Source organism: Strigops habroptila, chromosome 13 (genome assembly GCF_004027225.2).
Source record: "Strigops habroptila isolate Jane chromosome 13, bStrHab1.2.pri, whole genome shotgun sequence".
Lineage (NCBI taxonomy): Eukaryota > Metazoa > Chordata > Aves > Psittaciformes > Psittacidae > Strigops > Strigops habroptila.
In genome coordinates this window covers 13,681,503-13,708,475 of record NC_044289.2, presented here as the reverse complement: position 1 = coordinate 13,708,475, position 26,973 = coordinate 13,681,503, and the positions used below count along the sequence as shown (strand labels likewise).

Sequence of the window (26,973 nt, the reverse complement as noted above, 5' to 3'; positions counted from 1 at the left end):
TAATCAGGATCAAACTCCTTGTTAGTACCTGAGTGAGCTTCAGGTAGGACTGAGAACAGAAGTCTTCTATCCAAAGTCCTGCAGCTTAGCCATGAAATCTTCCTTCCCTAAAATAAAAATGGTATGTTCCTGCACCATTCAGGGATTCTTTGAGGAAAGCCTCAGCTGTGTGACAGACAAGTGATAGACAAGAAGTCAGCAGAAACACTAACACTTTGGCAGCTCCAGTTCTTCCTACACTCCTGTTGTGCTTCCAGGCGACAACTGTGACCCTCTGTCTAGTCCAGACCTAGATATATTTGGCCAGATGCCTGACAGACTGAGTTCTGCCTGCTTTTCCCTGCCTTGGTTTTCTGTCCTTTACCTACCCACCATTCCCAAAGAGCCAGAACCAGCACAGCATTACCATAGCTTGTGCTTTTTCTACCTGGTTATTCTTGCTGATCTTCTACTATCACACTATTCACCCACTGTTTCCACCAGTTTCAGCTGAGCTTTCAGTAGAATAACTCCACTCGTCCTACCACTATTTTTACTCAGGAGCAGATGATCCATTCACATATTTTCTGCTCAAACTCCTCTTTACTTTCCACTCTCCTCTGTCTGGATAAAAGGTCCAAAGGCTTGCTGCAGTGACAACTAACACCAAGGGTTGCATTTAGAGGGCAGGTATCCAAAACTCAAGGGGTGAGATTACAGCCCGAGACCCGTAAGTGGGGTCTTACTCTGACTGTGAAGTTTCAGCGCTCTGCCTGCCCCTGCCGCGATGCCGAGGGGCGGTGAGCGCCTCCTGAACGCGGGGGCTCTGAGGGAGGTGGTCGCTAGGTGTCAGCATGGGACCGCCACAACGGCCACCAGCCCGGCAAAACACCTCAAACCAGAGCACATTGGTCTCTTACACATCCTTCCTGCTGACCTTTTCGTAAGATTTTGTTTAGTTCCACTTTTAATATCTAAATCTGGCTGATAGGGATGGAGATGGAGTTCTCATTGCATCCCTCTGCTTCTCTGGTGGAAAAAAAATCCATTTGTGAATTGCTCCCTCAGTCAAAAACGTTGTTATCCAGCAAAACAACTAAAGTTTTTACTTGAATGTGGCAGTCTTTGCAACTAATTTTCTTATACATATCAATAATAAGTCCACCACAAACCCTGAAGTCTTTTATTTACGCTATAAAATCCCAGACTGGTTTGTGTTGGAAGGGACATTAAAGCTCGTCCAGTCCCAACTCCCTGCCACGGGCAGGGACACCTTCCACTAGAGCAGGTTGCTCCAAGCCCCTGTGTCCAACCTGGCCTTGAACACTGCCAGGGATGGGGCAGCCACAGCTTCTCTGGGCACCCTGTGCCAGCACCTCAGCACCCTCACAGGGAAGAACTTCTGCCTCAGAGCTCATCTCAATCTCCCCTCTGGCAGGTTAAAGCCATTCCCCCTTGTCCTGTCCCTACAGGCCCTTGTCCAAAGCCCCTCTCCAGGTTTCTTGTAGCCCCTTTAGGCACTGGGAACCACTCCAAGGTCTCCTGGAGCCTTCTCTTCTCCAGGCTGAACAAGCCCAGCTCTCTCAGCCTGTCTCCAGAGCAGAGGTGCTCCAGCCCTTCATGGCCTCCTCTGCACTTGCTCCAACAGCTCCACATGTAATATGTAGCTCTGAGTAAAGGTTTATGCCTCATAGCTTAGTCCTATCTCATTTCAGTCCTCCAGACTGAATGAATTCCTGCCTGAATGACAGCTGCAACTGACATTGTAAACATGCGCTGTTTGATCCAACTGTATGGCTTTAAGACTAAAACTGAAATAGAAAATAGAAGAAAATTGATCATTATGTCAATCCTTTTCTCCCTCTCTTCACATCACAGCTAAAATAAACTGTGTTTGAGCTCTTCCTGTAGTAACAGGTGCTACAACCTCCAAATTCACTTGTTTTTCCTGGAAGAATGAGAGCAGTTTCCAAGCTGCAGCTGAATCTGTGAGCTGTAGTCCTGGAATATCCCCAACCACCAACAGTGGTCAGCACAGACTTGGCAGTCTTGATCAGTGAAAAGCATGGTGGTCAAACCTGATGCACACTCTGATGGCCAGGCTTGGACAGCAGCTGGGTTTATGTGCTCCACTAGTCCAAAATGCATCCTTCCAGATGTACATACACAGCGCAGGGGAACAGCCTCGTTCCAGGCAGCAGCTCTGCAACCACAGGTGAGGGTGCATGTGTCACTGCAGATCTTGGCACTCTTGGCTCTGATGTGGAGAAGGAAGAGAGACAAGCTTGTCATTTCATGTTAGTGCACTGCATGAAGGAGGTGATGGGAAAAGGACAAGCTAACTACGTTTTGTAGAGGGCCTGCTAAAAACAAAACATATTTTGGAAAAAACTTTGTGCCACCTTCATCAGAAGGTGACATGAATCTTTTTACTGCAGCAAATAACCTACCAGGTACATCTGCGCCAACTGGTTGCATTTGCCTGTGGGCAATATCCACCTGCTCAAATCTACATGTCACTACACAGGATTCATCCCATCCTTTCTAAGCAGACATTCAAGGGGCTGGAACCAGGCACATACTTAGAGAAAGCCTGATATGCCCTTATACTATTTTTACACCAAACTCGTAGAAAATAAAGAACCTGGGACCTCTTTCTGTCACAACTAAAGATTAGGCCCTCTTTGCCACCTCAATGCAGGAATCCAGGACAAAGCATCCCAATTATCCTTCTCTATGCAGCTCTCACCTTTGCCAGTGTCTGCCTTGGATTCTCTTTGAGCTTCCTCTATAGGACAGACACTTCACCAGTCGTGGCAAGGATTCTGCACTGTGGTGACTTCACACACACACACTGCAGGCCATGGTGTGGAGTGATTTGTTTCCTTTCCAGGCTCAACACTCACCACTATCCACAGCTGGGATGGACAGAATCCCTTTGGAGCTGGACTGGATCACCAAGGCCCACATTCTTTTTCTGGCACATGGAAAGCAAAGTCTGAAGAAAATGGAAACAGATGGGACCTTTGCCTTGGAAATCTCTTGGAACAACAGGTCACCCCCACCCGAATCAATATGACCTGACCAGCCATACCCACACCGTCCGGACCTTGTGCACCTTAATTCCCTCTCAGCCCTTCAAACACCCGGGCACAGCTCCAATCGGGTAATACTCCCGCTGCTGCCCTATTCGTCTTGCTAGTTCCTCCTCCACTACCTTCTCCCAGCCAGCAAATACAACTTCTAGACGGGCAAGACTGTTCCCATTCCCGCTCACTTTGCACTGCTGTTTTGTCCTGCCGCTCCTCAGGCTGCGTCTCCTCTCACCTCCAGGTGCCCACTGAGGGGTAGGGGCACATCTTGTCCCTCCAATAAGGCGGGGAGCAGCGGTGATGGACGAGGGCGACCGGTCCCAACGGAACCACTATCGGAGCGCTCCCCGCTCTCCCATCACGTCCCTCCGCCGCCCCAGGCGCTGCCCGTCGCCCCGCCCCTCCGGCCGCTGCGGCCTCTCTGATTGGCTAGCAGGGGAATCTCAGCGGGCCACTCTTCACCATATAAGGAGCGGCGGGGCCGGCGCGGCGCTCACTGCCCGCCCCCAGTCCGGGCGCAGCGCGGCTCGGCGGGGCCGCTTCGTCCTCTTCAGCGCCGGGGCAGCGGCGGACGCGGCTCCGCTCCCCGCCGGGCGATGGCCGAGCTCAAGTCGCTGGGCGGCGAAGCATACCTGGCTCTGCCCCCGGGGTACGGCCCGTCCGCGTTCGCCTACGGGGCCGTGCGCGGTGGTACCGAGGGCCCGCGGGGAACCTACCCGGGGGGCGGCGGCGGAGCGGACTTCCATCCCGGAGCGCTGGGCAAGTCGGCGGAGAGTAGCGGCGAGCAGAGCGGCGACGAGGAGGACGGCTTCGAGGCCGGGGTGAAAGGCGGCGCGGGCTTCGAGCGAGAGGGCAAGCTGAAAGGGGGAGCCCTGGGTAAGAAGCCCAAGGAGCAGCGCTCGCTGCGCCTCAGCATCAACGCGCGGGAGCGGCGGAGGATGCACGACCTGAACGACGCGCTGGACGGGCTGCGCTCCGTCATCCCCTATGCCCACAGCCCTTCGGTGCGGAAACTCTCCAAAATCGCCACCCTGCTCCTGGCCAAGAACTACATCCTCATGCAGGCGCAGGCCCTGGAGGAGATGCGGCGGCTGGTGGCCTACCTGAACCAGGGCCAGGCGCTGAGCGCCCCGCTGCCCGCCACCCTCAACCCCTTCGCACAGTCGGCCGTGTACCCCTTCGGCGGAGCGGCCTTGCCCGGCTGCCCCGAGAAATGCACTGCCTTCACAGGAGCCGCCTCCCTCTGCAAACACTGTAACGACAAGCCTTGACTTCTGCCTTCTTCGGGCTTTCGGGGGGTTATTTTATTTATATTTCGTTTTTTCTGTGCACTTTTCTTTCCGCTACCATCAGCCCCGGCTTCCCACCATCAGTTAAGTCTGGGTTTTCTTTTTGTTCGCTTCTCTTAAACCACCCCTGTCCCCACACCCCATCTGGAGATGTTTGACAGTTTATGTGGACCCCAAAACCACCCACTTACAACTTTTAGTTCCCCCTCCACACATGCAGCTCCATCTGTAGAGTTATTTCCTTTCCAGCCTGTTAGTGGACTGTGAGCGTGATGTTGCTTTTCTGCTTGCTCTGATCTGCAAAGTTTTTGAGCAGTTTTGAAACTAAACTATAGGAAAACAGGGAGAGAGATTGATCTGGAAATGGAAACCTCAGTGAGTTCTCTTTGGCGTGATCAACCTGTGTTAAAAATAGCTTAAAAAGAGGGAGGGAAGCAAAATCCAGCTGTAAAACTATGCAATGATTCAGAATCATGGGGGTGGGGGTATGTAGCCAGCTCGGGTTGGACTGCACCCACAAATCCAAATGAAAATGTCATTTGGTCAGCTTTTGGGGGGGGGGGAAGTTTGGTGCTCTTGGTAAAACAGTAGATGCTTCAAAGTAAGATGCTTTTTTTTTTTTTTTTTTGCTCTTAAAAAGAAAAATCTAGCCTGTTCTTGAACTGAGAGGAACCTGTGATTGTATGCTAATGCTTGCTCTTTGCCTGTTTCTCAGCTTGGTGAAGTTTTCCAGATGATTTTCCAAAGTCGTTGCTCATCATAAAAGCAAAAGGTCACTTAACATATTTATATGTATTTGTAACAAATAAAAGACATGAATAACCACTTTCTCTGTCCTACATGTCTCTGAAGCCAGCTGGCAGTCAAAGCAAAACCCCTGCTGAAGGAAGGTAAAGCAGAGACAGTCATTTGTGGAGGAGCAGCGTGGTGAAGTTAGGTGAATGATGGGAATACTCGGAAAAAGCTTGTGAACATTCAGCTCCTTAACAGCAGGGATTTGATTTTTCTCCAGTTTCTCATGAATCGTGAGCACATAAAAAATGTTGTTTATGCCTGACCTTTAGAGTCAAGTAGGAAGAGATTTTAGCTTGTGTATGTTGACGCTTGCTGGAGAATGCTGTGCCCTGAAAGTGGTGTTCGAAAGGGGATATTGTAGCATCAACCTTAGCTCTGTGGGCACCCATGTAAAACGTGGCAGGGGAGGAAATTGCTTAAAGACTCTGCTTATGCCTTTGGCTTGGTTTTCTGTTATAGCCACAGCTTGACCCTAGACCTATGTGTGGAGTTTCGGCCATTTAGTGTCATGACTAAACTAATGATCTCTTGCCAAGTATTGACTGTGTTAGTACAAGTTACACAGCGAGTCCCTCGCTGGTGAGGTTTCTGATGTCGCTTGTGTTGACTTAATTTGGTTTCCTGGTTTATGCTGTTTAATGCTTTGGTGCCTTGTATGCCTCACTAATCACTATATAATAATAGTAATAATTAAGGTGCATCCAGTGATTTCTGTTCAGATTGGAGTACCCACCCAATGTCAGAGCAACCGCATAAACTGGTACAGTCGCAGCCTGAGGGGCTGGAGCTGTCCGTGGCCATTTGTGTTAGGAGTGGGGTGTAACTATTTAGGGTTATTAAACCAATTTCCATGCCTGTCGCTAGTGTTATGCTAATGTGAAAAGGACTGCCATCCCTCTAAAGCTGCTTGTCTGTGGCACTTAATTTTAATTAATACATTTCCAAAAGACTTTCTGTGTTTGCAAAACCAAGTGTGTGATTAAGCCTCATTCATAAAGACATATCTTTAAAACTGGTTCCCACATGTTTCCATTTTTATATCTTCATTTCTTTTTTTTTTTACAGGATAGCTTTACAAACAGTTTATTTGTTGTACTTTTTTCCGTAAAAGAAAGTCTTAAATACTCTTCAAAGGCATCTGATGAAGCAGAAGCCAACCAAAACCACTGCTGAAGCAGAAATGACTGGAAACTGCAAATCAGCAAAGGTCATTTGCTGACTGAGTTGTTGCTACATAATATTTGGGAGGAAAGAAAGGTCAGTTTAACAGAGAATCATGATTTTTAGGTAAATGTTTACTACTTCTGGTTAAAATTATAGAAGATTGAGCACTTGGGAATAGTTAAATGGAGATTAGTTTAACTGTTCATTTTTCACCAAAATTGAAGTACTTGGACAATAAAGTATTTAAGAGCTTAATATTAAATATGAGTTAGGTTTGGTTAAAGACTTGCACTAGTACTAATGGAATTTATAATTGCTTCTTTCTCAAATCATTATGGCAAAAAATGTGGCTTGCTAATTTTAGAGCCTAAAAAAGTCTTCACAGCCTTAGAGACAAGCTATTTTTGGAACAATGGTTTTTAGTATCGTGGTGATTTAATTTTTTCCCCTATAATTTACATCAGTAAAAAGCTTCCTCATGTTACTGTATCTACCTAGAATCCTAAAAATACACCTTTGGAGAGTCCTTGAAATATTTGAGAGCCCGCTTCGAATTAAACAGTCTTAGGAGGCTGAACATGGAATTTCAAATATAGGAGATAAAACCTGAATTAAAGAAAATTTTGATAGGAAAAATAGCAAGCTTGAGTGTCTCAAGTATTGTTAAAAGGCTAGGTGTTAAAACAGAAATGTAGAACTTCACAAAGCAATGCTAGAGAAACTTGTAAATCATTATTAAATTACAGGGGTTTTAATTCAAAAGTAAAAAGAAATCGAACTGTAACTTTTCATGCAACGAACAAATTAATATTAACTAAAGCAAGTTCACTAACTTCTCAGTTAATCTGAAAGTTCAGCGCTGCGAGTTGCTTCTACCCACTGCAGACTTGTAGGATTTTAACTCTTCTCGCTCAAGAGTTGAATCCCATGCTGAGCCCATTGCATTTCCCTTTGACAGAAGGATCTGTATCTATGTGATTTATGCTTTGTGCTGAGCTGCTGCTAAAACTGCTGCCAAGGGAATGCCTAATACCACTGGAAAGATGATTTTGTTGGGAGGGGATGAACTAGCATCTGATTATTGTGTTTGTGTGTGAAGCATCGTTGCTAACCTTGCAGATGTGCATGGTTATCCTGAGGATGAGATCCTGTAACTTGTCATTTGTTTTTCCCCTTCGCTGGCATATGAAAAACAGCTTACTTTGTGTACCATGTAAGGTTTTAAGTGTCTGCTTCCAGTTGATGTTTCAGAGAATATAAAGAGAGGACTTCAAAATGCTGAAGGTCTTTTTATTTCTGCTCAAATGTTCTTGTTATGCTGCCTGCTTCCTTTTTCCAAGAAGGATTTATGGTGTATGCTCAGATGGAACTGAAATACAGATCATGTGTTCTAATGTACTCATTATACTGGTATGTTCATACTTTGAAGAAAACAGAATGCCAACTTTAATTAAAGATAATATATTGTTTTCTAACTTCACTTAGTTTTTCTTTGAACTTCAAGAATGATCAGCAGGAGGTGTTAAAAGGGAGAGATGTGAAGAGAAAAAGCCCCGCTGTATGGTGCTATTTTTTTAAGCTGCATAATTTTAGTCACTACCCAAAACTAAGGTTTTTACTGACCAGTATATATAACCTTACTAATAGGGAGCTGGAAACTGTTGTCAGTTTGCATTGAATCAGTCAAGATTTAACATGAGGAGCCTTGAGCTTGCAAGGTAAAATCTTGTTTAACCAAATAAAGGGAAGCAACAGGTTTGAAGATGGAGGGCCAGGAAGGTGACTGTCTACTTCAGACACACGCAAAGCATTAAATTGGCTGGAGGTCCTCAAGAGAAGCCAAGAGCCATGTGATTTTCCCATGTTCTTTAACCCATATAGCTGATATTCTGACATGCTGTCGCCATATCTGACTATTGCTGGATGCTGACGTTGTTTCTGAGCCTTTAGAAACTGGTCCATGTTCTTAGATCATTTTTTGAAATTGTTCTTTACATATACATTTCTATAATCACCATTTTAAAATAGTAGTTGGCATTTTACAAGGGTGAAATGCACATAAGATCTGATCCTGCAGCTGGTTTACTAATTGGCAGCATTTCTGGTGCTATTAGTGACAGCAAGATGGGGCCCGATGCCACAGGGCACAGTGGTGGTTTCTGAAACCAACGTAATGCTGCCTTTAAGAGGCTCCAGAGGACCAGAAAAATCTGTACGGGCTTTATCCCTTTACTGTATTAGCCTTGTAGCATAACTGTAAGCATAGGGCACAGTGGATAAAGACCTCACAAGCTCTCATGGTTCTTCAGACCAAACCTGCTTATTGCCAGCTCAGCAGCGAGGGAGTCATCCTGTATGTCCTGCAAGGCTGAGTTCTCACCTATGGCAGGTTTCTAGTTGTTTTCCACAACCCAGATTATTTAGCTTAAAATTTAGGAGAATAAAACCAAGCATTTCACATTGCACATCTCCCTTCTGTTCCTATAGCATTTGTTCAAACAAACAACTGCGTTTCCTTAAAATAGGAGGTTGGACTTTGCAGTGTTACTGGCATTTATTTTTACCTGTGCTTGTTGTCTGTCATGTGAATTATCAGCAGAGAAATCATTGCTCTAGTCTCAAGTGAAAATACATTTGAAGAATACTAGAATACACCAACCAATATTTTTAATTGTCAAAACCACTTTTACTTTGTTATCTGGCATTTGATAGAATTCTGATTAGTGTCGCACAGTAGAAAAGTTGGGGTTTTTGTTTTCACTAATCCTGATTAAGGCTAGAAAACACTCTTGATTACAGTAATTTTAATAATGTAAATTTGTGATTTGTTCTTTAGTCTTTAATCCCCTTTGGCATTCCGTTCAAAGGGAGATGAAAAATTCAGGGCTTTATAACATTGAAATCAGTCATTCCATGAATGCTTCCTTGTACCTGAAATAAAAAATACCTAACAGGTGGTTAAAGAAATATTTTGCTATGAAATTAGAGATGTTTGCATGGGATTTTTCTTTAGAAAATAGCTTAATGTCAAATATTTTCTCTTTATAATGAAGTGTATGTGCATAAGGAAATAGAAACAATTATCAAAACAAAGAATGTATTTGAGATCTTTGGCATTTTTTCAGATGCTTTGAAGTAGGATTTTCACTATGAAACTATATAATCTTTTCATAGTCAAAATTCACATTAATCCTTTTAACCACTACCTCAAATTGTTGCTTCTATTTGTATGTATTAGTACATACAGGGTTTTAAACAATCCAGTTAATTTTAGTGCTCTTCGCTTCATGTAACAACAGTGAAATTTTAGTTGATGTTTATTCTTGAAATGCTAAACAGTTTTGAGCATAACTCTCAATTTCTTTGAGGCCAAATAGATTAAGTGTTAGCATTAAATTAATTTGTAGAGATATTTAGCTACGCTGGTTCAGATATAAAAAAATGTGTGGTTTCATTTTTCTGCTATACTTAAGGTAGTGAATTCGCAGAACAAAGACTTGCAGAAGATAAATGACAAATATGTGATGTCTTACACAACAGAGAAGGAGAACATGCTGGTTTTCAAACTCCCTGCTCTAGTGAAAGAGTTAAATTTCCTATTTTCATTATTATTTAACATATTCTTTTAATTTTTAAGTCCTTAATTTCATCAGTGACTCATGTTCATTAAAATCTGTTTTGTTAATGCCATTTATATCTGCTTAATTTCTATTTCCCTGTGCTAACGCTAGTGTTTTGTGTGTTTATGTACATTGATGCGGACTTGTACTAGGAATATAACCCAACCTCCCTCAGCTACCACTGGGCAAAAAAACCTCCCTGCTCTTTTGCCTTAAGTATTTCAAAGGGAAAAACATGGCTGAGCAAAGCACCATCACCCTAGTTTTTCCTCCAAGCCCACTTTTGTCTAAAATAATGAGGCCATAGTCAGTTGGCTCCAAGGAGCGTTGTGATTTAGTGTGACGTACAGTGAATCATTGCAGATCCATTCGGACTGCATTCGTTATTTTAATGAGACAGAGGCAAATCCGTTTTTTTGGCCGCAAACCTTAAGATGCAAGCATAATGTGAAATGTTTGTTGATTGCCACAAGGCAACTGACATTATAGATTTCTATCGCCATCATTACGGGGTTTAAAACTCACCACTTCCCGAGATATTTACCCCTCCCCCCCCCCCCCCCCCCCCGCAAATGACAGGACACTTACAGTGCTGACATTTAAAAGCAAAAAGCTCATCTATTTAATTCCTGCACTTATTAAAACCTTATGTTGCATCCTTGGCTCTGCACTGGCTTGTTTTATTCCCGCTTTCCTAGAGGAGGAGGAAAACCCCCACCGCAACGCGGTCACCCAAAAAAGGTCACATTCAGTTGGGCGACAGCAGCACTAGGTCCCCACCAGCCTTTGCTTGATGTAGCATGAGAAATGACACTGAGGCGGGCATATCTCTGCACAAACAGTAATCACAGTAATGGTGTTCATCGGAATTTACTAGTGCTCAACTTTTCTGGAGTCTGGAGTAATGTTTCCTCTTCTGTGATACCAGTAAGGAATTCATGGTGCTTGTAGTTGCCTTCAGGCAAGCGGCAGTCAATTGATTATTGAAGATAAAAGCTTCCCAAATCAGGTTATGCTGATAGGTGTGGGTGTATGTGCAGGTGTGGATGTGGAAAATGTACATCCATGGGCAGGATATGTTGATGCATATTTATAACGTCTTCAGCAATGCCTGAAGGAATGTTTCTATCGTTGATTTACCTGATGTGTCTCCTTTCCACCAGTTGTTCATGGCTTTACTGGGATGGTTTTATGTTTGCATGAAACTTTGTACAACATCATTTCACAGTAGCACAGAAAATGTCATTCCATAAAAATCTCTGCTCTCCTGAAAAATTGCTTTGACCTGTTCAACCTGACAAACCCATGAATAATATCGTTCATCATTTCATTTTACCCTTAAAAAAACCCCAGAAATGATGTTTTGAGACAGGACAGGGTGTTGGTTTCTCATTCTGCCACCGGCAGCTTTGCAGTGAGAACAGCAGAGAACCAGGTACTTTTGCTTTTCCTGCGTTCCAAATGCACGTGTCCTATTTTTATTGATTTGCTAAAAGTAAATGTCGTGCCTGGCTCTCCTCACAGAGAAGTCATGAAGAAATCCTTATGCCTCCTATTTGAGAATTGTATTACCTTAAGTATGTTTTATCTCCTGGCAGCTTCAGTGTAAAGCAAAGCACGCAGCTGACAGCCATGGTGGGTGCGCTCAGTGTTTACAGCAGAAGTGGGGCTGTAGGGGGAAAAGATGCGAATCTCTTGCAAAATGTTAAAATGGCTGCTGACTGGGAGGCCTCTGGCTCAGTTTTACATCCTTTCCAGTGTCCAAGACAATAGAATTTTACTTCTAACAAGTTTTCCCCCTTTGGCTTTTTCCCTTCTCCTACCTCAATCTGTTTCCTGGAAGATTTGAGGACAGAAAACACTTTAGTTACAGGAGCTCTATTACTTCTAACGGTCCTTTTTGCAATTGAATGTGGCACGGTATAGAATAATCTTGATACCAGGAGATTGCACAACATAGGTAAGCTTATTCCTGTGTGACTCAACTCCTCTTTCAGGTGCTTGCTTGTGGCAGCTCTAAAATACCCTTTTTTCTTGGGGTGAGAGGGAAGCTGTGCAGCAAAGAGCACTTTTTCTCAAGTGTTTCTCTCTTTTGCAGATGTTTGGGTTCTGTCTTACATTTTATTTCATCAAAACCAAAATCCCTTGTCAGGCAAGAGATTTTCCTCTCCTTTTTGAGCTCTTGTGTGCACTTGTTAGGACCAGACTGCTTGTTGAAGGTCTCATTTTTGCAAATCATCTCCCCTGTAAATGCTTCTGCCCTTGGTGGGATTCTGATCCAGCCTCAGACAGAATAGTTTCTGTATCAATATGTAAGAAATGAATTCTCAACCACATCGAGTGTGCATGTCAAGATATTTACTTGGTTTTGGTTTTAGAGCTCAACCAGATTTGGAAGCAGCATTTGATCGTTTTAGTGAAATTCTGTTGCTATTGACTTCCTTCTCCAGTTGCCTTGCCCTGAGGCACAGGAAAGATCAAGGCGTTTGCCCATGGACACACACTGACTTGAGCGAGTGGCTCTCGGTATTTGAATTCAGATGATCTTAGCTTGCTGCTTTCCTAAACAAGCCGCACATCACGCTGCCTCCTTGGCAGCATCTGCGCTGACATTTCTCTTTCTCTCTCAGCACATTCGGGGTCTCTGGGAAGATTGAGCCCCTATTGTGGCAGTGGTGTCACCCAAGTCACCTCCTGGTTCCTTCTGGAGCAGTGACAGCCAATGGAAAAGGAGGTGTAGCTACATCTCGGCTATTTTCTCGCAATCTCCTGCTGCTACAATAGCCTGAGGCGACTTGAACCTACCCTGGGGACCAGCCAGTCCCCAGCTGCTTCCAGAGTAGAGAAGCATAAAGGTGGCTTCAAGCCACCTTTGTTCTCCAATCCTTGTCTTGCACTGAGCGCAGTCGAGTCATAGGGGAGAATCTGGGCCAGAGCTTATGAAATGCTTTGCTATAGAAACATGCCCTCACTGCAAAACACAGCTTTCTGCTTCTCTGAGCTCCTGTCTCAACGCCCTTCACTTCTTGCCCTGCAACAGGGGAAGACTGCTTTCTCTGTGTCTCTGTCACCATTCGAGCCACAGGCTCCTTCCTCAGAGAGAGTCCTGCACAAAGCTAGTGACCCCATGAAACAAGACTGATACACGGTGGGAGGAGGAGGTATTATCACTGTCTGCATGACTCTTTGTTTTTATTTCTACAAGGAAAATGGGCACTTCTAACAGGGATGTTTTTATTCATATACTCACATCCCTACTTTAGCCAGCCTGTGGTTTTGAATCAGCCCCAGTTTGCCCTCACTTATCCTGAGATGATTATATGTACACACCTGTAACTCCCATCCCAGTTTAACACCCAGCTTTTAGTTTTCATTCCATGGAGCTAATCCATTTCCAGCACTAACGTTGCACAGTATCACTTTCCTAACTTCAGGGACCCTTCTCATTTTCAAATGAGACAAGTGCCAGCCTCATTAAATTCGCTTTTTGTGGTCGGCATTATTTGGGTAGTCAACTTTTGGCACTTCATTTCTATTCTCTGGCCCTTCCCATGATTTCCTGCGTAATACCCAACATTGCTGACAATACACACACACGTTTCTGCTGGCCAAAATGCTTTTTTTGGCTGGCTTTAGTTGTCTGAAATGACATAACTGTTTTCACCTACCTGATGGCATTGAAGACTCTGCTAAGCAATGACATGAGGAGCGCTGTGGTCAAAAGGAGACAACTCAGGTGACGAGGTAAGACACAGAAGACACTCTATTCAACCCAGACAAAAAGGTGTGTGTCTGCTCGTTTGTCAACATTACAGGTATGTGCCCCAGAGTGTAACTCTCATCAGGTCCTGCAGTAGGAGTAATGCTCATCTTTCACACTTTAATATCTTCTACAAGCTCCTCGAAGGGCTGCAGGTTGGGATTTGGCCAGCGGAAGGTGGCGCAGCCTCAGTGATGTGAGGGGCATCTGCTCAAACAAGAATGCCCCATAACCAGTATGATCATGGCAAAGCCTTGTATTTTTTTGTCTCAAATCTTCTGATGACTCTGGAATTACTTTCACCCTCTTTGCTACACTGGCCTATGATTCAATCACCACATTATCCAAGCTGCCAGCCTGAAACACTCTATTTGAGTTAGACCAAAAGCTTATTCTGACCTCGATGTCAGTTCACATGTGGTTTTACCCTGAGTTTCATTCGGTTCAGCTGTTAAAATTAGGGACTGGTACACCCCAAATAGAAGGCACAGGATGATGGAGTTTAACCCAAATATGATTAATATTGAGATAAAAACATGAATAGCTTCAGATAGACTGGAGACCTTCCATTCACATAAACTCGGTCATCGCAATTCAGTGATCTTGATTTCTGGTATCTCTTTAGATGACCATGGACAGAGCAGACAGAGTATCTTCATTCATTCATTCAGGAGTTGAGAAGTGGAAATTACATGTCTTTCCTCTTCATTTTCTCTGGGAAAATCTTCTAACTAATTTATGGAGTAGTTAATCTGGTTTCGCACACGTGCGGGTAAATGAGCATGTCGTGTGTCTTTGCGTGCAGGAGGAAGAATTATTTCCTGATGGCAAGATAATGGAAACATATTGGGGGTGAGAGAAGGGTTTCATTAGAAAAGCACAGCTTCACGAGGATGGTTCTTGCATATGAATCATGACTCATCTGCTCCAGCCTGAAAAAACTCACTGGGAGTCAGATTATTGTGCCTAACTCAACAGCTAAAAGTCAGACAACTAATTAAGCCTGGGCTGTCTCCATCCTGAAGAATAATAGATAACGGTTTCCCAAGGATAATTCTTGTCACTGTAGAATAGGTGGACAAGTCACCTTCTGGGGATGCTTATCTCTTGACATTGACTGCAGAAGCTACACAGGTAACTTAAAATAGATGCCTGGTTTTCAGACACATACAGTGAGAGCAGCCCCTGTCTTACTGCCTAGTGTTAGAATTAGGACTTAAAATGAGAGCTTAAAAGGTTGCAGTTTCCTAGCAGTCAGAATAACCTGGCACCAGTAAGAAGCAGCCCATCAGCAGTCAGAATAACCCAAGGCAATGTGAAATTAAAAGCAGGTTTAATTAAAGCTGCCAAGGGAAAGTGTTTATATCTGTGGGAAGCAAGTGTGGTCACTAAATAATATGGGATAATAACAATGAAAAAGATAAATGAATAGGGGGAAACAGAGTAAATCATGCTGGCAAACCTCAGAGTTAAGATCTTGAAGGTTGCAGACAGTGTCTGCAATCAAAACATGCAACGTTAACCCAGGTCAGAGCCTCTTTCAGAGGCCCGTTGGAAAGATCTACTAAAATGTACAATCATAGAATTGTTGAGGATGAAAAACACCTTTAAGATCGTTGGGTCCGACAGCACTGCCAAGCCCACCACTAACCCATGTCCCTAAGCGCCACATATACATATCTTCTAAATGCCTCCAGGGATGGTGACTCTACCACTTCCCTGGGCAGCTTGTTCCAGTGCTGGACAACCCTTTAATGGAAGAAATTTTTCATAATATCCAATCTAAACCTCCCCTGGTGCAACTTGAGGCCATTTCCTTTCATCCCGTTGCTTGTTACCTGGGAGAGGAGATTGACATCCAGGCAAACTAATTTATCACACAATATATTTGAGTGGATGAGATCAAATTTGTACTTCTCTGTTGCCCAGCAGCTGTGAGCTGAGCATGGTGATGTTATTTGCTGTAAGAAGGTGATGCACAGACACATATGTGTAAAAACCAGCCAGCATGAACCTAGTGAAAAGTCCTGATCCCCTAGTTACAAACTGGAAGAAAGCACTTCACATACAAGGTGGCATTTTGCACCTGAGAACACAGCAAATAACAATACATTTCCGAAATGCATCGTACAGCACTGCATTATATGCTTACATCTGATTAATGTAATGTGAAAGTGGCCTAATGCAGTATGTTATTTGTCCTGATATATTCTGGAGCTTCGGTGAACCAATATTAAGGAAGCTGTGAAGCTGTCACAGTTTGTAAAGGCTACTCGAAGGCTGGAGATTTAGTAGCTATGATTCTAAAATGCAATTGTGTTTTTAAAGCATCTTATTTCCCTGGGTAGAGCCTTCACAGACACCCAGAAGATTCTTTAACTGATGTCCATAACTCTTCCCTGGTTTAAGTAGGGCAGCAGAGAGGGCACCGACCCACGATTCACTGTCATTTGCTATCAAGGCTTGACTGCAATATTCTGTATGTACCTACTGGAAAATACTCTTAATTTCCCCTCAAACACAGCGAATCTGCCAGCCAAGATATCTACGCATTCTGGATTCAGTGATGGAGTGAGGGCGGGGAGAATCATCCCGGTTAACCCATGACTGCTGCATTTGTCATCCTCACAAGGACGTTAGACGCAATGAAATGAGTTCTGGTGGAAGCCTGTGTCTCCCCAAAGTGGGCAAATGGCAGGTTAAGAGAAAGTAAATGAAAGGTAAGATTAATAGCATTTATCATGGCATATAGACTAGCAGTTTGCTAATTAAAGATGTTAGAACATAGAAGCAGCCAAGGATCAGTGGCTTTTAATGAGGATGTTGTAGGGTGATTTAGGTCTAATTTTCTGCTTAATAAGGCTGGTTTAAAAAGTAATTTTGTTGGGATGTGACTCTCCTAAACCTGTTCATTATCAGTGATGGGACTTCACTTCAACACTCCAGGAAATGTTGTGTTTAATTAATATTGTGTCGGCAAGTGGATATGCTGACAGATGAGAAAAAAATTGATGAAGAACTTTCAAGGACATTGACTTCATTACACAGCTTCATTATAGCCTGAATAACTGGCTAAACATGTCACTGGAAAGATAATGTGTCACTTTTAACTCTTCTCTATGTGTTGTTGTTGTAAGTAAGCAGAGTATATTTTCAAAACAGCCACCATCGGAACAGAAATAACATGCAAGGATCAGTCCTACAACATTTTCTCATTGCAGTCATTGATCTCTAACTGATGGCGAGCTATTTAAAGCAAAGTAGATTATTTACATGCATTTATCAACCCTTTTACTTGGACAGAATAAGACTTTAGTAAGTGACAGTCTCCATCATTGGGTAGTTTTCTACAGCACCCCTGAGACAAGAGTAGAAACTAATTTAAAAGAGTTTTATTTCTCTGCACAAAATAACATCCTGAGGTATCGTGATGGACTGATCAGTGTCTGGATGTATCTGTTGAGGGAGATCTATTTATACCTCCAGTATAAATATATTTGGTCAGTTTTTCAGCAGTCCGTTTAGAGCCCATGATCTTATACACACACATACACTTAACTTACACATATGGGAGGCAAAATTAAGTGTCTCAAAAGGTTTTAAATACTTTGCCTCTACATGGAAGGGGATCAGTTTTAACAGTCTGAGTGAATCACAACAGGGTTACGTATAGGCAGGGGAGAGTGTCTTGCCCTGCTATGAGAGCTGAGGGAGGCAGGTTGTTACTGGCACTTTACTTGAGCAAGGAATGCTTTTAGTGTCTGCCATGCAATAATTTGGTACCTGGGAGGCATCTCAAACAAATCTTCTCAACTCAGCTCAGAAGAACTACACAGAAAATACAGCAAAAATGATCTGTTTCAGGCTAGCTGATGTGACCCAAGTGTGACCTTAGAGGCTTGGGGTCAAGATCCTCTGATCCCAAGTATTATAAGACTTTCTGCAGCAAGATAAAAAGGCTTCAAAGCTGATCTTTTACACAGGAGTTGCAAGAGAAAAAGAAAAGCAATGAGTGCGGGGTCTGGAGCAGTGTTTACCTGGAGGATACAGAAAAGCATCCAAAAGGTGTCTGACAAGCTTTCTAGAGAAAAACAGGTCAAGCAGCAAACCGCTGACTTTCCTGGCTTTCAGTTGCTCCTTCTTTGAGAAATAAGGCTCTTTAAAGAAGGAAAGGAAGAAAAACAAAGGTCAACCTTGGAGGCTGAAATCAAAAGGAGAAAAAAATGTTTTCAGTCTTACTCATTAGGGATATTAGCCAAGAGAAGAGGGCCAGACAGGGGAAAGAGAAGAGGCGCTGACTGGAGGCGACAGCTGGAGTTTATGTGATGCGTCAGTTCTCTTTAACACCTCCATTTTGTGGCTGCTGTCACCTTCAGATGAGGACTTTTACAGAATGGGATTCACAAAAGCATTCTCCCATATCAGCCCTGTTACACACCGGAGAGCTTTGTCCCCATGGCACTATTTGCATTTACACTCATATTTCCCATAGACGCAGAGAGACCCCCACATGAGAGCATGTCTGTGTCTGCGCAGCCATGGGCATGTGTGTAACTTGGCCCTCACCCAACACCTTTGAACTTTACCCATGTGCCAGCAACCATTAATAATGACTCATTATTTTTTTTACCCTTGGTAATAAGGAAAGCAACACTCGGCCCAACTGTTCAATGAAAGAGTAACAGATAGAGTCCTGTCATCACCATGAAGCTGAATCCGCTCCAGCACCTTATGTCTAGGGAAACTCAGTAAGATACAATCCCAAGTTTGGAAAAGAGGAAGGGACTAATGAAAGCTGTCAATCTCCACCCAGGCTGGCTGTGTCAGTACATGTAAAATGGCCTCTTTAATGGGTAATTGCAGGATTAGAACCTCAGAGTTTAAGTATTTCACAGGGACATCTGTCAGTGGAACAAGCCATCGCCTGGCAGTGATACGATGCTCTTAGACACTCAATATGGATCAGCCCACAGGAGAGAAGTTGCCTGGGAGCTGTAACGCTGGCTAAGCCTGTGAAACATGCAGATCCCAAGAAAGCAATTGTAGCTGTCCACTTGCAGGCACAGCTTCTGCATGTGAACATTGGAGGATGGTGTGCAGAGCCCAAGTGTGCTGGGTACGCATCACCCTTCTCATATGTGCCTTGGGAAAGCAAGGACCTTGTTCCATAGGGGTAGCAGGGGCTAGCTGGGCGCCATTAAATATGCCACTACGGATGACATAGTCTCTGACAGAAACACACCTACTGTAGAGGACAGCAAAGGCTAAACAAGTCCTAGATGAAAGCTCGAATCATATCCAACTTGCTTCCTATGGATGCCCACCTTGAACACCACAACTTCTTTCTCCTGAGTCAGGATAGAGTCAGGGTCATGCAATTTTGGTAGCAGAAATTTTCTGAATTGCTCATTTTTCAGCATTTTGGGTGGCATGACAAGGACAAACCCACAGGCATAGAGGAGATCACCCAGTCCATTCCTTCATGCTAATCCCCATAAAAATGCTATTGGCCAATAAGGGATTAAACAGCCTGTAAATGAGGGTCAGGGAATATTTTGTAGCTTTAATGGAAAATATGTTTCTTTTCAAAGGCTGAGGAATCTTCCCAAAGAACCTTTTCACGGTGCTGCGGTGATTTTGGTCTCATCTCGTGAGAGAAGCTTTGGGCCAACCCCTTTGAGAAGTGAATGTTAGAGTGAGGTTGCCAGAGCAGTGTCACTGCCTGTGGGGTTCCCCATCCACATGCTGTTATTTATGTCTAGCTAATGGATTTGGGGAGTTGATCCAAACCTTTGCTCAGGGCTGCAGTGGCAGACAGACCTGACTGTCCAGATGCCTCACCATGGGCACCGCTCTCCAGCTCAGATGCAAGATGCTCATATCAGGGACTGCCGGCTTCTGCCTGAGAGGCTGGAGACTCCAGTTTTTATTCTGCTTTGGCTTTTCTTGTTCCTGAGCTTGCTGCTTAATTGTTCTCTGACAAAGGAGCTAATTAATTCGTATGCAGGGCAATTAAAACACGTCAGATGCGATCAGTTTTGCAGCACTGACCATGAGGTGGTACAGAAAGCAGCCCTGAACAGGGAAAAAGCCACATTCCCACTTGCCTTCCTATCTTGCTCCAAATGGAGGTAAATCCCAAGGGTGTGTGGCACGTTCAGATCGAGGTCAGGCAGCTCAGAGGAGGAGGTCACATTTTTGGAGATGAGCTGCTCAGTTCATCCTCACTCCTGCGCTGGGCTTGGCAGAGGGAAGCTTAGCTTAGTTACTCAAATTAAGATCTCATCTGCAGGAGCGGAGAATGGGAAACCCCATTCAGGGGCACTTACTGGTTCTGCTGTCAGTGTCTTAGGTCATCTGCACCCAGGCACATTGGCTTCATGATGCCATCTCAGAGGGAAGAGGTGACATGACTGGAGCCAGCAGGGAGATCAGTGGCAGAGCATCATCTTCTGACTGCCTGGACCATGTAGGTATGAAATGAGTATTGAAGCAGGGCATCAATTTGGACCAAAGGGTGGTAGCAACCCATGTATGTGAACAGCACACATATGTCAGCAGCACATGCACTTCAGTTCACAAGAACAGCCTGTTGCTCTTGTGTGGTTTCTGAGTATCTCAACTGAGCATTCACCTTAGGGGATGGAACACAGAGTTCCTCAGCACATGCTCTATAAATATTTAGATGAACTTTTGAAACCAAATGCCATTAGAAATTTGGCTGTTGTATAATCCAGTGCAATGCACGACTATATAATTGTCAGATATCCAAGGATGTAATCTTTTGTAACACGCCAAAATCCAGTGTGCTCATATTAACATCCCAAATGTACTAAGCATTTGGTAAACACTGGAAGATACATTTCTTGCCCCAGAGAATACACAGTCTGAAAAATTAATATTGAGCCTAGACAAATCAATGTTTGCTTACTAAAATCATGTGCTGAATACTTTATAGCACCCGCACAGCTGCAGGGATATTGCAAGCAATATCTCCCTGTGCTGCCACGAAACACAGCACGAGTCTGTATGCAAAGCTTCACCTTACTGTGCAGCTTTAAAACTGTGGCAATAATGTCACTTAACAACATCTCCTGTCAGTAATAGTAAAGGTAAAAGAAATCAGACATTTTCTGCAGATCCCCAATGGGTTTCTTTTAGGCAAGGACCATGTACATTAATACAAATCATATTTTATGTTACTCACAGGACATAGAGATAATCAGAAAGCTATCTTCATAAACAGAGGGTTATTTATAATCCCTCACATGGCATTTCAATTATCAGTCTGATGACGATGTGACATTATGGATGAGGTTGTGATTAAATTTTCTTGTGTAATGACCCTAAGTAAATCTTTGCAATTTTCATTTTGCAGAGATTTAATATAGATTGGTGGCCTGTTGTTTGGCCCCTCTTTAATCCAGAATCGCTCATTAAATTGGGACCAGTAAACATCTGATGATTGCATTTCATGGGCTGAGCTATGAATTTAACATATTAAATCTACATTCCAGATGGATATAAGCATCTGTTCTCATTATGGTTATTGGTGTTAATCTGAGACCCTGACCTGTTTCTCCTGACATTACTCATATTAAATTCCACCCCAAATTCTAACAAATACTGGCATGAGGGCAGGAGATAGCTAAAATACCTTCACGAGCGCATAATCCGGTGAAAGATTAAGAGCCGAAATTAGGGAACAAACAATATGAACTTCTTTCTTGTTCTCAGAAGGTGGCTTTCATTGCTGCAGCAGATAAAACAACTCCTTTTGTTTTCCAGCATGGAAAAAAAACCCTGGAAAACCCCGGAAAACCCCGGGAGCCAATTCTATTTGACCGTGTACTTGCTAATCACCAGGCTTGAGCTGTATCCTTTACAGAGTGGCACATCCCTGATTTGTAAATCTGATTTGTCACTAAATCTCTGCAGACTTTGACCCAGCATCTTGCAGGCACTTGTCTGGCAGTAGCCAGGCTCCTCTGCTTCAGAGCCAGTCAGCTGAAAGTCAAATTAATTGGTGACTTCCAAAGACCATTAGGAAGAAGATCTGTGTTACAGGGCTGCCGAGAGCTTCTCTGCACTGAATGATTCATGTTTATTGCAGCCGGGGCATTTATTTATTAGATTGCTCAGTGTAATGGGAAATTTAAAACGACACACATTGTATTACAGAGAGGCTTAGCAAAATATTATCTCCCTGTTATTGTAAATCAAACAATTCTCAATGTCAGTTCGGATCACCTTTGCTCAGCAGAAGTTTTTCCAGAGGGTTTGCTCCTTAGGGTTTTTTAGCTTTACCTTAAGCAAACACATGCCCTCTTCCAAACCTGATGTGTGAGACAGGCTCAGTGCCACCAACTGCATTTGGATGCTGACTGTAAACCTGGATTTACTTGAGTCTTCACACCCAGGTCTTGTGTAAAAAGGACCAGACAATTCAGCCCCATGGCAAAAAAAGATGAGCCAAGAGGGTGCATATAGATTTTGCCTTGAAAAGGAGGAATCCATTCAACATTTTAAATGGATTTAAAGGATCCAGATGCCTCATTAGCTGATGCCCCAGGGTATCCTGGCTTGTTGGAGGGGGGAAAGGGAGGATCCAGCCTCTCGGGTGGTGGAAGAAGGAAAAACAGCCTAGAAAATTGTAAATACCAAATAAGCCTGGCTGAATACTAGTAATGCTGGGCTGGAGTCAACAACCTGAACTAAGCCTGTCACTGGAGTTTGCCCTCCTGTAACACATTCCACTGGTCAAGGCTCTCTGCGTGTGGACCATAAGTGACTAATAGCAGGAATAAGGGTTAGGGGAAGAGCTTTGAGGGATTTTTAAGCATTAAATATTCACCTGCAACATATAAACACTGTCCCTGCAGGATGACAAAGTGTTGGGAAATGCACAAAAGCTGTGGTTATTGCTGAAGAAGTGAGATGCAACATTTCCCAATGGCTGCTCCCCGCGCTTGTCTGTAAAATTTCCCTGTGATTAGAACAGGTTGAAAAGTGCAGAAACACAAATATGTTATTTCTAATATGAACTGAAGTTTGTATATAAAACAAGGGAGAAGGAGATTTAAGCATGTACTAGGTATTACAGAGAGAAAACTCTGGTGCAGCCCTCCGTAGTCATTTCATAATGGGGAAAAAAAATCAGATCTTTCAAATACCATCTCCAAGACCACAAAAAGAATGGGGCAAAAAAGGATTGCAGCATTCAGTGGGTGAAAATACCCACTAAGGTGTGTATTTACCATCACTCATGGTTGTAATAGGACACAAGAAAAAAGCCAGCTCTGTCATTAGTAATTAAGCCTGCATCATTCCTGGCAGAGCCGCTGTGTCTATGTGATGAGGCTAATTGTCTCCAAAGTCCTGTCTGGTTTAGAATAGTCTGGTTCAGTGGGTGTGCAGCGGGGCTCACACGGCGGGGCTGGCCACGCTGCAGTCAGAGCAGTTTGACTTCAGCCCCTCGCCCTGATGCTGGGTTTGGGACTAGTGGGAAGGGTTGATACTGCTCATCAGCATCTGCAGCTCCTGACAGCCACAACCACGGGAAGGATGGAGCACGGTGTTGGGGTGACGGCAGTGGGAACACCAGTACAGAGTGGAGGTGCTGCTTGAAATGATCTACCCAAATTCAGGTTTATTATTGTTTATTATTTATTTATTATTCTTCTTTATTATTCTTATCCAAGTGTGGTTACACCAGGTTTTTGCCTGGTTGCTCCCAGGATGGGTCTGACAGCAGTATTATCGGTGTGTGGGCATCAATAAGAGGGTCACCAGGACCAGCTTGCCAGCTTGAGAAAGTGGAAAAGCAGCCAGGGACGAGGGTCCTGGAGGAACTTTTCTGGTTTAGGGGGTCACAGCAAGTGTGCACAGGCTGCCTGGGTTTAGCCACAAGACGAGGTGATGTTTTATTTGGGTTGTTATATCTACTGATACTACCTGCTGGTTGCAGACCAGCGCTATGTGCATGCAGGAGCTGGCACATAAGTGGTTGATATCTCTCATCACCTAAAGACTTCCACAGCATAATCCTGGAACAAGTGGACCTAGAGAAAATCAGGATTAAAAATACCCTCCCTAAGAGCAGATTTACACTGGGGAGACCTTATTGCTGCCTTCCAGTACCTTAAGGGTGCTGACAAGAAACCTGGAGGGGACTTTTGACAAGGGCCTGTAGGGACAGGACAAGGGGGAAAGGCTTTAACCTGCCAGAGGGGAGATTGAGATGAGCTCTGAGGCAGAAGCTCTTCCCTGTGAGGGTGCTGAGGCGCTGGCACAGGGTGCCCAGAGAAGCTGTGGCTGCCCCATCCCTGGCAGTGTTCAAGGCCAGGTTGGACACAGGGGCTTGGAGCAACCTGCTCTAGCGGAAGGTGTCCCTGCCCATGGCAGGGGGTTGGAACTGAGTGGACTTTAAGGTCCCTTCAACCCAAACCACTCTGGGATTCTATGAGTTGAAGTAGAGAAAGAAACTCTCTATGCCAGGGAAGGCAGTCCCTGAAGTTCCCCCCAGCCTCCAAAATGAGGATTTTAAAGAAGGGATAATGCTGAATGATGGCTCCGGGGAACCATCCTGTAGCTTCCAGCACAATGGACCAAAGATTTTAATTGCTTGTTAACTACTATTGTCGCACACAAGTTAGCAAAGCTGAAACCATCTGACATAAATCACATCTATCAGCCCAATAAATCTTCTCTCAAAATGACAGCTTTGCAGACAGCACTAAATTAGAGCGGCCGTTGAGCAGACCTGTACTTACAACTGCCGCCTGCAAACCGGTGACAGATCTGTTGAGACCAAAACACTTGGCATTCTGCTAATGTCTGTCATTACTGTGATTGATAGAGCCCCTCTATCACACTCTGCAGTTGCCTACATTTGCAAAGCTTTATTAAATTACCACGTCTCCCAACTGTTATCCGGCATCAGTACAAGGAAATGACCAAGAGCAGTCAGGGACATCTTGAGGTTTTTCAGCTCCAAAGACCTGGGGAGGTGGAAGGGGTGAAAGCTGAGGCTTTGCTGGCTTTTCTCTAGCTAAAAAACGGAGTACAGGATTATCTTTGTGTTTGAGGACAGGCGCTGATACTCCACGTTGGGTAGTGGAGGAGTTGCTCCTGATAAAAGAAATAGGTTACTCTGACAACTCCCTCTCTACCACTCCAGGCTTGGCAGAACCAAGGGACTTTCCGCTTCTTTCAATGTATTCTAATTATGAAGGTTGAAGGATTTATTCTGCGAGCCCTCGTGCTCTCGGGGCCGGGGTTATCTTAATGACTCTCCTGCAAGTGTTCCCCTTGACCTACCTTCAGTGCAGTAACAGGTGCCATTACAATATATTCCGCCCCTATGAAAGTCCTGTCGTCGCGGAGCCTTTAGGAGGTAGAATATACAGATATATTGTTTCTATAAATCCCCTGGTATTATCTTTTATCGGTAGTAATAAATGTCCATATTAATTAACTTAATGGTTTTAACTGCAGTAATGACTTTGTATTAAACTAGTGCGCTTTCATGTCCCATATAAAAGCTGCAATAATAAAATTCATCTACAGTATATTTTTTTCAGCTTCTATTGTGCTGAAACAAAGCAAACCCATTGCTGGAATATTCCAGCCGCCAAGGCCAACCCATGAATCAAGCCTGGTGTAAATCACTTCCATTTTAAAATGAAAGTCTATTCAAATGCGGAAAGTTTTGAGCAAGCTGCAGATAGAATAGAAACAAAACAGGACAACCACTTTTCTCTTTATCCTCTATTTTGCTAATAAACAGTGAATCTGGTCCTCAAACTTCTTTCATCTGTTGCTGTGAATATTCTGGGTGTTCCCATAGATATTTGAGAGAAATTCATGGGTTTTTGTAATCATTTTGGAACACGTCAGTGCCAGAGGAGGTGTCGGCTACCACTGAGGGAGCAGAAAATTCTGCATGTGATGAGAGGAGCAAGTGAATAGGAAAGAAGTATCTTCAAAATCTTGGTTTTATTCTCCAGGCTGAAATTTCTTTATGTTAAATGTGAACTGGAAAGGTGGAAAATGATGATTATCAGTAGTGACAGGGGTGGTGGACTTAACAAAAAGCTTACCTCCATAAACTGACATCTGCGAATAGTTCTTACTGGTTCTACCAGAGCTCTGTTTGAGCCAGTTTTAGCCACTTGTTTTGCTGTGGATTTCAAATATCATGACAGTCTTCTGTGACAGTCTGTGTGAAATGGCCCCATTTTATAACTGGCTGTTACAAATATTTTTCCTAGCTTTAAAACACTCACATGGATGTGCTTGTTCAGGGCTCCCAAATGCTCCTGAGAAAGACCCTTCCTGGCATCCCAATGCCACCTACACAATTCCTTTCAAGCAATCTGAAATTGGAGATAAAGCCTTTAAATTAGAGGGTTTTAACACATAGAAAGTGCTGCTTTCCAAAGATAGTTTCTCTCTGGCATTAGATTTGGGAGATTAAAAAAGGGGATGCACCAGAAAGAGGTCAACAAGTGGAACCCAGGATCCATTCACAGGGATTTCCTTCACATCTGAGTTGCACTGGAGAATGGCTAAGGCTGTATATAAACAGGTTTAAGTTTTGCACCATAACAGCAATGGATCTTTGCAAATTAAAACTTTTACCTAAGGTTCTTCATGCTTTCTAACAAAAGCACATTGCAGGCACAAGCTGGTTAAAGCAAAAGTGGAAGCCAGGTCACAGGGAAACCTTTCTTGTCTGGTCAATAATCCCAAGTATTGAACAATGCAAATCAATCTCTAAATTCTTTCCAAGAAGAAATTATTAGATTGAATTGGCCCTTACAAGCAACAAAGTGAGTGGAGAGGCAGCCGCCAGCTCTTTGCATGGCCACCAAAAATCAGGTCCCGTTCCTTCTGCGCTAACCACTGGGCCAAGCTGCTCTCCATGTCTCCAGGTTAAGATGGTTTTGAGCTTTTCTGAGCAGCTTAAAGCAAACTCATGTTGGCTCAAGAGCATCTTCTCCAATCCCATAGAATCCCAGAATCACAGACTGGTTTGTTTTGGAAGGGACCTTAAAGCCCATCCATCTCCAATCCCCTGCCACGGGCAGGGACATCTTCCACTAGAGCAGGTTGCTCCAAGCACCATTCATCCTGGCCTTGAACACTACCACTTCCTTTCCCTGAGAAAAAGGCCAGAAAACGTTGAGGTTCTTGATAGTTTCTTTTGCTCTTGATACTTTTTGGCCCCAAGAGCTGCAGCTATGGCTGTGGTTGCAAATCCAAGCTGTGGT

General features: G+C 43.9%; 1 protein-coding gene and 2 long non-coding RNA genes across 3 annotated transcripts in view; 1 reads left to right on the top strand and 2 right to left on the bottom strand.

Annotated features, from left to right (window-relative positions):
* Positions 1–2,952, bottom strand: part of LOC115615433 — a 30,065-nt gene extending 27,113 nt beyond the window's left edge. Inside the window, exons 1-2 of the long non-coding RNA XR_003994051.1 lie at positions 2,886–2,952; positions 2,058–2,236 (exon numbers count right to left, since the gene is read on the bottom strand). This is a non-coding gene — a long non-coding RNA (uncharacterized LOC115615433). The remainder of the gene's footprint in view (positions 1–2,057; positions 2,237–2,885) is intronic.
* A 661-nt stretch (positions 2,953–3,613) lies between these two features.
* Positions 3,614–7,794, top strand: BHLHE23 (basic helix-loop-helix family member e23). Its single transcript, XM_030503469.1, has one exon. It carries the CDS (start codon positions 3,668–3,670, stop codon positions 4,340–4,342), a length of 675 nt encoding a protein of 224 aa, XP_030359329.1. The 5' UTR covers positions 3,614–3,667; the 3' UTR covers positions 4,343–7,794.
* Positions 7,795–14,334: 6,540 nt separating this feature from the next.
* On the bottom strand, positions 14,335–20,058 carry LOC115615260. The gene is made up of 3 exons (XR_003994001.1): positions 20,029–20,058; positions 17,737–17,839; positions 14,335–14,520 (listed from the first exon to the last, which is right to left on the bottom strand). It is a non-coding gene; the product is annotated as an uncharacterized LOC115615260 (long non-coding RNA).
* Positions 20,059–26,973: the final 6,915 nt, after the last annotated feature.

Coding starts and splice junctions, on each gene's coding strand:
- BHLHE23 (XM_030503469.1), top strand. CDS start 3,668: ATGGCCGAGCTCAAGTCGCTGGGCGGCGAAGCATACCTGGCTCTGCCC.